The sequence below is a fragment of the Mustela lutreola genome, chromosome 18 (genome assembly GCF_030435805.1).
Source record: "Mustela lutreola isolate mMusLut2 chromosome 18, mMusLut2.pri, whole genome shotgun sequence".
Lineage (NCBI taxonomy): Eukaryota > Metazoa > Chordata > Mammalia > Carnivora > Mustelidae > Mustela > Mustela lutreola.
The window spans coordinates 9461299-9476425 of record NC_081307.1 but is presented as its reverse complement, the minus strand read 5'-3'; the positions used below and the strand labels follow the sequence as shown (position 1 = coordinate 9476425).

General features: G+C 35.4%; 1 protein-coding gene across 1 annotated transcript in view; it reads left to right on the top strand.

Moving 5' to 3' along the window:
• The window catches only part of KCNU1 (potassium calcium-activated channel subfamily U member 1), a 149851-nt gene that overhangs the window by 31789 nt on the left and 102935 nt on the right, over nucleotides 1-15127 (top strand). Inside the window, exons 10-14 of the mRNA XM_059156311.1 lie at nucleotides 1543-1653; nucleotides 9397-9502; nucleotides 10560-10642; nucleotides 11739-11808; nucleotides 14960-15112. Coding sequence (XP_059012294.1) covers nucleotides 1543-1653; nucleotides 9397-9502; nucleotides 10560-10642; nucleotides 11739-11808; nucleotides 14960-15112 — 523 coding nt within the window. The remainder of the gene's footprint in view (nucleotides 1-1542; nucleotides 1654-9396; nucleotides 9503-10559; nucleotides 10643-11738; nucleotides 11809-14959; nucleotides 15113-15127) is intronic.

Sequence of the window (15127 nt, the reverse complement as noted above, 5' to 3'; positions counted from 1 at the left end):
ACACCTATTGCCTGGCCTAGGTGAATATCTTGGCAAGGTCCTTCATTTAGCCAAGAGGTTTGTGCTAAAATAAATACCAGAAGAAGATATTTGCTATTTGATAATCACTGCTGTATAGATGCTTAGCTCATAGTAAATCAACTAAAATGACAGATAATGTTGTCATTTCCTGTCAAGTATTGATTATAGCAACATTTCTACATTCCCCTATCACTAACTCTTCTCTTACATCTATTACTAATTGTCCTATTCATTTTGATCATATGGCCAACTTATGACTAACCTCACATAATGGTTCAAATTAAGTTCACATTTAAAATAATAGCTTCAATTCTATTGTCTTGGCCCATATTCCCCTCTGCTATATGGGGGCTTGTTCCCAGGCAGAGCTTTGCTAGGGGGAAGAACAATTTCCATAGTTTCTACAACACTTCGTAGATCAACTGTTTTGTCCATGTCACAGCCACCTGTTCCAGAAGGGAAACAGAGCTGGAGTTGTTTTTGTAACCTATTTCTCTGTGATGTGTTACTTCAGTTTCCATTATGGTTTTCACATCTAAGAAGGAGAGAATGGATTGGAGATCTTTAATTTGAGGAGTTCTTTTTTTATTTAGTCTCCATCTGCTGTAGAGGAAACAGGTACAGTGAAGAGAAACTCTCTTAGAGTGGTCTCAGCACAACTGGACAAAAACCAAGATTGACCTAGGAGTCTGAAGGGGAAAGTAAAAACTAGTAATGACGATGATGATGATGAAATGAGTGAAAAACAAATATTGAAAACAGTGAAATGAACTAGATAAGCCAAAGTCTAATCCTATTTATTGCAGGAAAAGGATGCAGAACACATGCCAAAGTAGCCCAAAAGGTCTGGAAAATTTAAGGTTAAGTTAGGCCAAATGTACACTTTTGGTTTCCTTAAACGAGTAATGCATACTTTAAATGCATGAAACCCAAAGAAAAGGACAGCTATTTCTCCTTGTAAAAGTTACATGCATAGATTTTTGCACCTGTCCTAGATGTCTCTCCATTGGACTCACTTTTCTGTAGGGACTAGCTATTTTTGATGTGGAAGAGAAACCACAATGACCTAGAATGAACTGCCACCTCAACCATACTATCTGTGAGAAACTCAGTGAACCATGCTGAGCCTCTGTTGTTCTTTTGAAAAAAGACTGTATCAGCTAATCAGGAATCAAGTGGAAAGAAAAATCAAGTGAAATAACACATGCACCAGTCCATTATAAGTTATAATAACTATGAAAAACACAACAATTATGATAGTTATTATTGTGTTCCTGAAAAGCTATGTGGAATTCAAATGATTGGATTCATACCCAATGTGGGATGAGTTGGGAATACAGCAATCTAGGTTTCTTCTCCTTATTGGAGATGCAATCTTCAGTGTTTCTGTTTTTAAAATCTGGGTAATTCAAATACCAGATTGATTTAAAACTGGGTTTAAGCAATTGCCCATCTCTAAATCTTGACAGGAAGATACTTCTGTTCCTCAGAGGATCCATCTCACATAGTCTTGCTCCCTAGGTTCATCGTGGTCTGTGGAAACATTACAGTTGACAGTGTGACTGCCTTCCTGAGGAATTTTCTCCGCCATAAGGCAGGAGAAATCAACACCGAGATTGTTTTTCTGGGAGAGTAAGTGTATCCGTATGGCTCATGAAGTCTAAATTAATCCTTGAAATATGTGTGCATTTTTTTAGTGGGAAAAAAAAACGACCTTTACAATATTCGAAGAATAATTAAGAAAGAATAATAAGGAAAAAGAAAAGAAAAGGCAATCTTAAAAATCAGAGTTAATCTCAGAGAATATTTTAAAATATATCTTGCCTGGCATTTTCCTGTGTATGTCCTAACATTGTTTGAAAGCTTTCCTGTCATTTAGGAAAGTATTCCATATTTATTATTATTACATATGACCATCATTTTGTACACAAGTCTGCTGCATTTTACAACTATTATTCTGCTAGTTCTCAGAATTGGAAGCGTCAGTTCAAACTGATGCAGAGAGGACTGTTTTTGGTGATGTTTTTATTCTATGAAGCTTACATTTCCACAAGTAGTTTGTGAAACACTGGAAAATGCATACTTAATACAAAAAGATTTTTAAGTAGGCAAAATGGTTTTCTCGTTTTATTTTACAATTAGATTCATAGTGAGATTGAACAATTTTTATGTTGCGATGGTTTCCTTTTTGCTCTCCCTTCCTACAATTTTGTTTCCTAGTGAGACTGAACAGGTTTTGTAGGTTTTGACCATTTTCTTTTCCTTTTTTGATGGATGAAGGAACTTATCTTTTCATTTCTATTTCCTTCTCTATGAGGAAGATTATCTGTTGCTTCACTGACTTCTAAGCAGTCTTAATGTATTTTGATATTAGCCTTTTTGTGTCATGTGTTGTAAATATTTTTCTCTTTGCCTGTGTGTGTGTGTGTGTGTGTGTGCACATGTGCTCTTATTTTAATACAGAGCATTGGATTTACATGCACTATAATCCATCGACTCTTTCATTTTGGGATCTGGCTTTTCTGGCATTTTTTGGTCTTTCTGTTTAGAATTAAGCAAATATTCTTCTGGCATTTTTATGTTTTCATACTGAGCTATTTTATATTTAAGCTCTCTGGAATTGATTTTGTGTAAAGTGTACTGAACTAGCTTCTCGATTTTGTCCAAAAGGCTCATCAGTCATCCACACTTCGCTAAATAAGTCAGACATATTCAAAATGACATTTTGCTCTTACACAGCATTGTATACGGGATCACTTCAGTTTCACACATTTTATAGTTAACACTTTGTACTGTTTAGATTAAGGCATGCCAAGTCCACTGTCCACTATCTCTTTGGGCTCTCATATATGAGATAACCAGTAAGCATTGTAAACTCCAGCATGGTGCTATTGGTGGACAGCCAACAGTTTTGTTTCACTATCATTGCCTTCCTGTCTTCTCAGTAATTGGCATATTACTTGAATCCTTATATTAAAAAATAATTTAAAAAGTGCTAACATCGTGATAAGGGGCTAATAATTATAATCCAGTTGAGACAAAAAGAATATCATTAGATATATTTGCTGCTGCATTTTCATGGAGGTTATTACAGGTACTTGTCAAGAGAATGAATGAAATTTTTAAAAATGATATAAAATTCATCTGGAATTTTACCAATTACCTATAATTTCTGATGACTCTATTGTCATCCGAATTTATACCCCCTGCCAGACATTCTCTGTGGCTCTGTTTTCACAAAGTAATTGCTTACTGGATATTTCCATCCCAGGTTTTCAAAGGCCCCTCAGATTAAACATTTTCAAAAGTAAACTCAGAATCTTATGTCCCTCTCGTGTCTGTGTGTGTGTGTGTGTGTGTGTGTGTGTGTGTAGGAAGGAAATATGTACCATACATATATATAAAGGAAGGAGAGAAAATAGCGTTTTTCTTTCTCAGTAAATGGGATGTTATCGGTGCAGTTCCTTAAAACAGAAAATGAGGGGCGCCTGGGTGGCTCAGTGGTTTGGGCTGCTGCCTTCGGGTCAGGTCATGATCTCAGGGTCCTGGGATCGAGCCCCGCATCGGGCTCTCTGCTCCGCAGGAAGCCTGCTTCCCTCTTTCTATCTCTCTCTCTCTGCCTGCCTCTCTGCCTACTTGTGATCTCTGTCTGTCAAATAAATAAATAAAATCTTTAAAAAAAAAAAAAAACAGAAAATGAAACATTGTGTTTGCCACTCCTTTCCCTCAAACCCTGTGTACACTTTCATCAAAATCATCAATTTTGTCTCCTTAATAAGTTTTAATTCTGTTTCTACCTCTTCATCTCCACTGTCACAACCCTCTTCAAAATTAATATTTTGTCTCTCCTTAGTTTCTAGGAAGGCCACTTTATTTGTGCTTTTTTCTCCGAAACTCTTCTTCTACTGTGTATGATCAGTTTATTCTTATGCTTTAGCACTCCGAGAGTCTCCCCACCCCCAATTCAAGCCATCTGAATTAGTGTCTTCTAATCCTCCTTTCTCACAGCTCCATTGCATTTCCTTTAAAACAATGATCATGATTTGCTATTTTGGTAGATTTTTTTCTATCACAACTATTAACATTTCCTTTCCCTACTGTATATTCATAGTGCTCCTCCAGATAAGAGGCGCAGTCTCTTCCACTTCGCTTTGAGTCTGGCCTGCTCTATGATTTGATTTGATCAATTGAATGCCACATGCGACAGAGGTGACACTTTGCTGATTTCAGGCCTAAACTTGAATAGGATTGGTAGTTTCACATTTCACTGTCTTGGAAACCTATATCATCATGTAAAGAGTCAGAGTAGCATGGTTTGGTGGGGAGAAGGCCCAGCCAACCCTCAGCTGCTCTAGTCACGTGAGACAACAGTCGTGCAGGTAAAATTATTTTGGACATTCCAGCTCTCAGTCAAGCTCTGTGATGAATGTACCCTAGTGAATGGCCACAGTCAACACAGTAGGGAACAGAAGAATTGCCTTGCTGAGACAAGTCAACCCACAAAATCTTGAGAAATAATATACTATTGTTGTTTTAGATCAGTAAGTTCTAGAATGGTTTATTTTGTGGAGAGATAATGGATATAAAAGGTGGTCCTGGAAGTGGGCTGCTATCACAACAAAAGCCAAAATGTGGCTTTCTCCTTGGAATGGGTGGTAGGCAGAGGCTAGATGGGTTGCCTGGAGACTGTTATTAGAGGCTAGAAAAACAGTGAGAAAAACTGCCATTGGGTACAGAAAGAACAGCACAATTTTGGTAACGATGTCACCCCAAATAACATGATAGATAGGAAATACACTAAGTAAGACTGTGAAGATGGCTGAGAAAATTTCCTGAAAGAATGTTAGGTGCCATTTGCTCTAAGTATAATCATGTATGATGAGATATGGTAAGAAAAGGGAGGTAAAAAGTAACTCTTTAGTCTTCAAGCAGAACTTAAACAAAATATAGAAGGCTCAGTATAGTCTCTCCAGCAGGCCAAAAATTGCCAGTGGTAAATGACCTCAGGGTAAGGGGGTCAAATCCAGGCTGCTATAAAATATGACCTCAAGTCAAAGGGTAGGATCTAATCAAGGATGCAGCTCAGCTATAAGACCCTTTGTTAAGACCTCAGAAAAATGTAAGGTGGTGACTTGTAGGTGGTCCTCTTAGGCAGGCAAAGGGCTTCTAAGAAGCTGAAGGACATTCTTCCCAGAACTCTGACTTTTCTCAAAGTAGAGATCTGTCTCCAAAGGAATCTTAAGGATATGAGTTTGGGGGCATGAACCTGAATAACATTTATAGAAAGTCATCAGTGCTTTAAAGAAAATTTTAACTGTCAGCTTGGAGTAAAAGGGACAGAGAGACTTCACAATGGAAGCAAATGCCTCTTGGCTCCCAACCCAGCATAGGTAGGAATTAGGCTGAGAAAGCTACTCAGGAACAAACATGGGCCATTTATTTGGAAAACAGAAAATGACTCATAGGGTCAGAGGGCAGAGATAAGAACTAAGAAAAACAATGGATTGGCTCATTAGAGAAGAATGGGGCCCTAATCAAAAACATGCTCTGCCCTCTGAGACAGGGGGCATGATAATACGTGCTCAGATAGATTTCACAGTTTCAGAGGACCAGTGATTTCTGTGTGCCGTCCATTACCATCCCAGTATCTTTTGGTTGGGAATGTCTGCTGCAGCTTTCCTGCCTTGTCAGGATGTTCTGGGTGTTGAGGCGGAGATGACTTGTCTATCTAGGTCATGGGTCGTCAGATAAGAAAGAGATGTACCAGAGGAGCCCTATCCACATCTAGACTTGATGTAGATGACAAGATCCAGGACTTGAAACTGAGGCTTTAAAGAGACGAAACTTTGGGTAGAGAAAGTGAGAATATTTTGTATAGGGGAGGGATGTGAATCCTTGTGGTAGATTGTTTTTAGAAGGTGGCTACCAGGATTCCTCCCAATTATTGACACATAGTCTATTCCTCCAACAAAAGTAGTCTGTTCTCCCTTCTGTTGAAATTAGACAAACTTTTGATTCATTTTAACCAATAAAATGTACATGAGTGATTGGGCCAGTTATGGGCTCAGCCCTTAAGAGGCCTGACAGCTTCTGCTTCCAGTCTCTGGGAGCCCTGAAGCACTATAGAAGAAGTTCACCTACTCTGGTGAGTAGTACTCACTCTGGTGGAGAGGAGGTCCATCCAGGTGCCAGCTCCTCCAGCTAGCCCAGTTGAGGCTATAGATATATAGGTGATGTTATCTTGGATGTTCTAACCCACTAACACTCTCAGCTACATGCAGGCAAAGGAGTGACTCCAGCAAAACTACATGCAGCAGAAAAATCATCCAGCTGAGCCAAATCAAACCAAAGAATTTCAAGAAATAACAATTTGTTATTTCTAGCCATGAATTATCTTGAAAAAATTATGTAACTGATAGAGAAACTCTTGCTTTTCTTTCTTTGGTTTCCAGTTATTTAAAAAACAAAAATTCCAAGATGTTATGATAGGAATTGTCATAAAACTAAAATACTAATTTATATTCCTGTGTATCAGGATACTTAGTAGCATATAACAAAAACTGCTTATAGTTAAATTAAGCAGAAAGAAATGTATAAATAGATATCAGCTCTCAAAACTTCCAGAAGAGCCAGATAACTAGGCTTAGAGAATATATAGCATAATTGAGTAATATTGTGATATTTATTTTATGTGTATTTATATTTCTAAACAGTTGATATTTTCTAAAATTATTAGAAATACTGTCTTGTTAGTTAGTTTTTCTAGTTGTTTGCTTTTGGTATAAAACACAGTATTGACTTTTGTATATTAACCTTCTGTCTATCCATATTGCTAAATTTCTCCATTACTTAAATATTTTTCTTTATAGTGTGTTAAGAGTTTCTACGTAAATAATAGTTTCAAATAAAGACAGTCATTTCCTCCTTTCTAATCCTGTGTACTATTTATTTTATTTTATTACTGTACTTGATAAGACTTCAAATATAACAGCAAAAAAAGTGGCAATTACCTCTTTTCTTTCTCATTTCAAAGAAAACTCTTCTAACATTTTGTCATTAAGGACATCCTTTTTATTTTAAAAATATTCCTGCATCTGGGCCCCTGGGTGGCTCAGTGGATTAAGCTTCTGCTTTCACCGCTGGTCATGATCTCAGGGTTCTGGGATCGCTGTATCAGGATCTCTGCTCAACAGGGAGCCTGCTTCCTCGTCTCTCTCTGCCTGCCTCTCTGCCTACTTGTGATCTCTCTGCCAAATAAATAAATAAAATCTTTAAAGATTAAAAAAAAAATTCCTGCGTCTGAGATGACTCTGTATTTTTACTTTTAATTTGTTAATGTGGTAAAGTACATTAGTAGTTTTGGAGTTATGGTTAGTTTGGCTTTGTAGTATTAGCTAGAGACTATTCCCTCTTTTTAATGTCTTTGAAAGACATTGTATAAAAAAATTGGATAATTTGTTGCTTGAAAGTGTGGTAGAAGATACCATAAGACCATTTAGAACTGGTGGATTTAAAATTTGTTTGGTGTCTGTGTGTGTTTTGTTTTTATTTTGTTTTGAGAGATTTTAAATTATGGCTTTAATTTCTTTAATAGTCATAGGACTATATGGGCTTTATGTTTCCTCTAGAGTGAGTTCTGATAAGATATATTTTTAGTAATATGTTTTGTTGAATCTCAAAAGCTGTTACACTTGGCTATCTGTTATATTCTTTCATTCTTATTTTTATCTCTACTTTCCCTATAGGTATTTTATCTTCTTCATTTGATGTAATGAATTCAATTTCCTGTATTTTTGTCTTTTTTCTTTCCCCATTGATTTTACTAATCTTTGCCTATTGTGTAAGTTTCTTATTGTTTGTTTGTTTGTTTCAAAGACCCAGCTTTTAGTTTTATTCATCATCTTTATTTCATAATTTATTTTCTATTTCATTCTTTGCACTCCTATTTTTATTGTCTCTTTCCTTCTTATTTCTGTGGGTTTATTCCAAAATTAATGTCCAAAGCTATAAACCACTTCTAAAGCATTGCATTTGTTATATCCCAGGGCTCAACTGTTTAGTGTTTGCAACATGATTTATTTGTAAGAATTTTATAACTTCCATTATAATTGCTTCTTAACCCATGTCACTTTTAGCAGTCTATTTTTTTAAGAAATGGAGATTTTTTTTGTTATTAACTTCTAACTTAAAGTGTATTATGACCAGAGATTGTAATATGTATGACAATTATTTTTTGTGGTATGCTGAGGCTTTCCCTATTGGTCGAGTAATTTATCAGTTTGATAAATATTTGTATGCTCTCAAAAAAAAAAATTTAGGAGAGTATTCACAATACTAAGGTATAGAAACAAGCTAACTTCAGGGTCAATTGATGGATGAATAGATAAAAAAATAGACACAGACAGCACATACATGTATGTACATACATACACACATATACATATGAATACATGTGTATATACACATACATGTGTATATACATATATAAGCAGTGGACTATTATTTAGCCGTAAAAAAGGAACTCCTGTTATTTATGACAACTTGGATGAACCTGGAGGGCATTATGATAAGTGAAATAAGTCAGACAAAGAAACATAAATACTGTGTGCTATCACTTATATCTAGGATTAAAAAAAAAGTCAAACTCATAAAAGCAGAAGGTAGAAAGGTGGTTGCCTAAAGCTAGGATGTGGGGGGAGGACATAGACAATTGTTGGTAAAGGGTACAAACTTCTAGTTTTAAGATGAATAACATCTGAGGGTCTCCTGAAAAAAAATACAATCATGTGAAGTGATCGATGTATAAATTAAGTTAATGGGAAGAAGCCTTTCATAATATATACACATATCAAATTATCACATGATACCTTTTATATATCTTTCAATTTTAATTTTACCTAAATAAAAGGGAAAAAAAAGGACTTAGAAACATCAAATTTGACATTTTTTTTCTGTTCAGTCAATCAATTGAGAGCAATGTGTTGAAATCTCTCATTACTGTGATAATTCATCGATTTATCTCTCTAGTTTTGTCAATTTTTTCTTTATATATTTAGAAGCTATTTCATTAAATTCATCATTGTTTTAAAATACCATGTCTTTTCAAATAATTGAGATGTTTTTATTTTATCATCCTTATTAGTAATTCCTTTTTTTTTTAATTTTTGGACATCAACCTGATTTGCATTTTATCATATCTTGGTGATTGATGGGTCTGAGCTTCAGTCCCATGCCTAGAATAAGGCTAGTATGGATAAGGAAGGGAGGATCCTAGAGGAGATTAAGAGTTCTGTTAAAGGCACTAAATAAATATAACAATTTCTACACCAAATTCAGGCATCTTTTTACATCTTTAGTACTACATTCTTTGCCCAGGGTCCCTCCTTCCTTGGAATTAGAAACTATATTTAAGTGCAACATGGCCTATACAACTTTTGTTTCTGGATCTGCACTAAAGTGGGATGATCTGAGGCGGGTTTCGGTAAGAACTAGTTCTTTTTCTTCTTCTAGTTTCCCTAAGCTGCAACAATTAAGATGATAAGATGTATTGCTCTTTCAAAAATATTACTCTAGATGCTTTAATTGGAGGAAAATAAGACTTCCTCAATTTTAAAAACTGATCATAAAGGAAATGTAATAATTGATCTCTAAATGCTCCTTGATGGATACCAAGCAGAACTCATTGTTTATCTATACTTATATTTATTTATTTTACTAAATTCTCTATTTATCTAATGCAATTTTATTTTATCAGTCTAAGAAATCTGAAAAAGTTATGGATAGCAAAAGTGTTTTTAATTTTACCATGCAAGTAGGATTGTTACCAGATGACAGATTTCCCAGCTTTTTCTAAACACACTGATATGCCTTCTCATAGGAGAAACATGAAGGAAAATCCCATTAAGGCTGGGAAGAAAAATAATGAGCTAAGTCAGGACATCTAGGCAGCTTTCAATTAAGATCAAAGGCAGCTTCCCCGATGTTTTAGGTTTCACAGAATCATACCAAGGGCTGCAGTTTTTAGAATCAGAGATCGGTAGAGTTAACATAAAGAACTGAAATAGAAAATGACAATCTCAGAATAAGCTTTCTCTTTCTCAAAAATTGATATTACAAGAGCCACTACAATAATCTTCTAAACCCTTAAGATTCAGAATCCACAAGTATGGAATGCTTACTTTGGGCCACACATTCTTCCAGTTTCCCCATTCTTTGCTCTCCTGAAAGTCACATAAATATACAGGGAGTTGCTTAAAAACTTGGTTTTGGGCAATGGGAGAACTATAAGTATGCACTTTTTCTTGCATCTTTGTTAGACCCTAAGCACAGATCTGTCTGCTGCAGCACTTCCAGCACTTCCAGCTTCTCTAAGACTCTGATTCTGATGTAAAGACGTCCTTATCACAACTCCCTTCTCAAGAGTGTTCTCTTTCTTATGGGAAACTTTATGATAAAACCATAGGAAAACCCACAGGGGGAGCAGTAGAGCATTTCCCATGTAATTAACAAGATGGCTGTGGTTTAATCTTGACGAATAGGTGGAATTTGCGGAGGCATGCCTGATTATAGCCAACCCTCTGTGCAGTGATTTGCAAGCTGAAGACACTTCAAACATTATGAGGTAAGAAGCTGGCACTTTGCTTTATATGCTTCAGTGCTGATTTTATTTCTACCTCTTTTTAAAATAAAGCCTAGTGCAGTGGACTAAAGAGGAGATGATATCATCTGTCAAAGCACTAGGTTCATTGTATTCCAGATTTCTTCTGCCATTTTTTTTTTGACTGTGAAGTTGTAGGAATAAGGAAGTAAAAAATAGAGTATTCTGAGTATCTCTATGCTTCTTCGCATATTTCCTAAAGTTTCATACAGATACTAACTCTTTAAATTAAAAAAGCAAGCATACAAATAACTGATAACTGTTCAGATAACACCATTATAAATAAAATCTTTAACCCACCAAAAATAAAGATGTCATTTGTGATTAGTGAGCCCTGTTAGTAGGCTTTACTTACTGGGGTTTTATGCCAGTAGTTCTCCTGAAATATTATGTATCATTTGGTATAATGTGCTTGTGATTATTGGCAAGTTTATCTTCAAGATGACTAGAATTGGTGTTGACCACCTTCAACTATGAACTATCTATGAGCAGGAACTTGACTTGTATTAATAGCTTCATTGTGAAGGTAATGGCATTATGTCTAACCCAGAAGAACTCCTGGTTCCCAGAGCATAATAAACATACATAGCTGAAGGTGATTCTACAAATAGCAAGAAACAGTTGAGAACATATGCGGTGCATTATACAGTACAGATGAGATAGACCTTAGTTTTTTATTATGCATAATGAGAAAGTTGAATAAGATATTCTATGAGCTACTTCATGTTATAGACAAAAATGCAATCTCTGTTTTTCCTATAATTAATGTGTTTGAGTTTGAAGGCTAAAATACATGAAACTATTTCCTCCTCAAAAATAGAAGACTACAGTCTCCTAGTACCAAGACCTGACCTTTTCATAGACTTCATTTACTAAATCGCTAAAACAATAGCACTGTTTACCATGTATGCTTTTAAACAGAACATTTTTAGAACTATGTAACAGTGAATCTTATGTTTTATTATGCTTACCCACACATCAATTTAATTCTGAATTTAATTATATTTTAAAGCCATTGGATATGGCACATCACTGATGTGTGTATTTGTTCTTTTTGTAGGGTTCTCTCTATCAAGAACTATTGCCCTAATACTAGAATCATCATACAGATACTTCAATCCCAAAACAAGGTATGATAACTTTCTGGTCTATTATCCTCCTCTTTCAAACTATGGAGTTAAATGACTTATTTCATCTAAATAATAGAACTTATTAATTTCTATAATTAATATACCTATAGGTCTACACTCAAAAAGTTTTCTGCTGATTACAGGTGAAATTTGGAGTTTCATTAATATTGTAAGTTACTAAAGGGCACCTGGGAGGCTCAGTGGGTCAAGCATCCAGCTCTTGGTTTTAGCTCAGGTCATGATCTCAGGTTCCTGGGATTGAGCCCCACATCAGGGTTCATGCTCAGAAGGCAGTCTGCTTGAGAATTCTCTCCCTCGCCCCTTCACAATCCCCGTTAATGTTCTCTTGCTCTCAAATAAATAAATAAATCTTTAAAAAAATGATTGTTAATCACTTAGAAATATGAATTTGTAAAGAAGCATAGTTTCATACTTTAACAGCTGCTATCTGAGAGTCGAACTTCCAATCCAACTGAATGTAGGTGCTGAGATTCTTTCCTTTGGGACATTGACAGCTCTGGACATACCCTCAATTACTGGCATCCCCTAAAAAAGAATTAGGAGGATTAGATATTCACAAAAGTTTGAGAGACAACCAGAAGCTTTGTCAGAATTGAATAATAAGGTTCAACTGTGCAAGGCCATTTCTTCAAAACTGGTGAGATGGCTATTTTATCTAATGCAGAATTTTAGGGGAAATGAAGAAAGAGAGGAATATTTCCAAATTAATGAATAAGATAAGACCTCAGAAAAAGACCTCAATGAATCAGAGATGAATCATTTACCTAAAAGAGAGTTCAAAACTGTCATAAAGATGCTCACTGAGCTACGGTGAAGAATGGATGAAGAAAGTAATAACTTCAACAACGAGATGGCATATATAAGAAAGTACAAAATAGAAGCCATAGAGCTGAGGAATTTAATAACTGAACCAAAAAATACAGTAGAGGGGTTCAACAGCAGACTAGATACAGCAGAAGAATCAGCAAACTTGAAGACAGGATAGTGGAACACACCTAATCAGAGTAGCAAAAAGAAAAAGAAAGAGTAAAATGAATAGAGACAGCTTAAGGGACAATATCAATTGCATTATAGGAGTCCCAGAAGGAGAAAACAAAAGAGGGGCAGAAAATGTATGTGAAGAAATAGTGATTGAATACTACCCTAATCTAGGGAAGAAAACAGACATCTACATCCAGGAAGCAGAGAGAATTCCAAATAAGATGAAATAAAGAGACCCACACCAAGACTCATAACTAAAGTATCAAAAGTTAAAGATAATGAGAGAATCTTAAAGTCAGCAAGAGAAAAACATCTTGTAATGTACAAGGGAACCACAATGGGGTGCGTGGGTGGCTCAGTTGGTTAAGCATCTGCCTTTGGCTCAGGTCAGAATCCTGGTGTCCTGGAATGAGAGTCTTGGACTATCTGCTCTGCGGGGAGCCTGCTTCTCCCTCTCCCTCTGGCTGCCACACCCCCTGCTTATGCTCTCTCTGTCAAATAAATAAAATCTTAAAAAAAAAAAAAAGTGAACCACTGTAAGACTACCAGCAGATTTTTAAGCAAAAACATCACAGACCAGAAGGAAGTGACCCAATCTATTCAAAGTACTGAAAGAAATAAAAAAGACTGTCAACCCTGAATATTCTATCTGGCAGTGTTGTCTGCAGAATTAAAGAAGAGAGTTTTCTATACCAGCGAAATCTAGAGGAGTTTGTCATAACTAGGACTACTTTACAAGAAACATTAGAGAAATTTCTTAAAATTGAAAGGAAAGGGCATCAGTTACTAACAGGAAAAGATACAGAAGTATACATCTCAATGACAAAGGCAAATTCATGGTAAAATTCAGAACAATCTCATGTTGTAAAAGTGGATACATGAAGTATGAAGGTTAAAAGAGAAAGGAGTGAAAGTAGCTATGATTGTGATTCTTAGTAAGGGCTACGCAAGGCCAAAAGCTATAACTTGTGATATCAAAAATAAAATGCAGGAGGGGGGTAAAAATGTACTTTTAGAATGTGATCAAACTTAATTATATATTGTTATAAAATGAGTTATATAAGCCTCATAGTAACCACAAAGGAAAAACCTATAGTAGTAGATACACAACAAATGAAGAGAAAAGATGCTAAGATCTGCAGAAAATCACGAACTCACAAAAAGAGCAAGAATAGAAGAAAGGAACAGAGGATTTACAAAATAGCCAGAAAAAAATGAACAAATGACAATAGGTACATACCTACTAATAATTACCTTAAATATAGATGGATTAAATTCTCCATTTACATTTAAAGAAAAAGATATATATATATGTATATACATATATATATATTTGTAAATGAAATATATAAGTATATTGGAATTTTGTTCAGCCATAAAAAAGAAGGAAATTCTGCATTTGCTACAGTATGGATGGGCCTTGAAGGAATTATACTAAGTGTAATAAGTCAGAGAAAGACAAATATCATATGATTTCCCTCATACATGGTACCTTAAAAATTTTAAAAAAAAAAAAAGTACAGGTAGAACAGATTGGTATTTGCCAGAGGTGGGGGGTGGTAGGGGGGTGAAATGGGTGAAAGGGACCAAAAAGAACAAACTTCTGTTTATAAAATAAATAAGTCATGGGAATATAATGTACAACATGGTGACTACAGTTGATAATACTTTATAGTACATTTGAAAGTTGTGAAGAGAGTAGATCTTAAAAGTTCCCTTCACAAGTAATAAGTAATTGTAAACATTGAGGTGGTGGATGGTAACTAGACTTATTGTGGTGGTCGTTTCATAACATATACTAACATTGGATCATTTGCTTGTACACCTGAAGCTAATACAGTGTAAGATGTCAATTATATTTCAGTAAAAACAAGGACAAAAACAAACAAACACAGATTGTACACTAAGGACAATATCAGAGGTCTAAATCATTTGACCCAATTTTGCACTCTCACTATTTTTGCTTTAAAAAGTGACTCAGTTTTTAAAAGCTGAATTTGTTCTTATCACTTCCACTGATGTGGACACAATAAATGCTTTCAAGTAAATGCTTTGAAACAAATGCAAGAAAGATGTCCATTCAGAAAAAAAAAACTTTCTTGAATTGTATTTCTTCTTAAGGTCTGACCTACTTTCTACCATGAAACAGGTTTTTCTGCCAAAGATCCCCAGCTGGAGCTGGAGTACCGGAGACAATATCATCTGCTTTGCTGAGCTGAAGCTTGGCTTCATCGCCCAAGGCTGTCTGGTGCCAGGCATGTGCACCTTTCTAACGTCTCTATTTGTTGAACAAAACAAAAAGGTAACCTTGTAAATT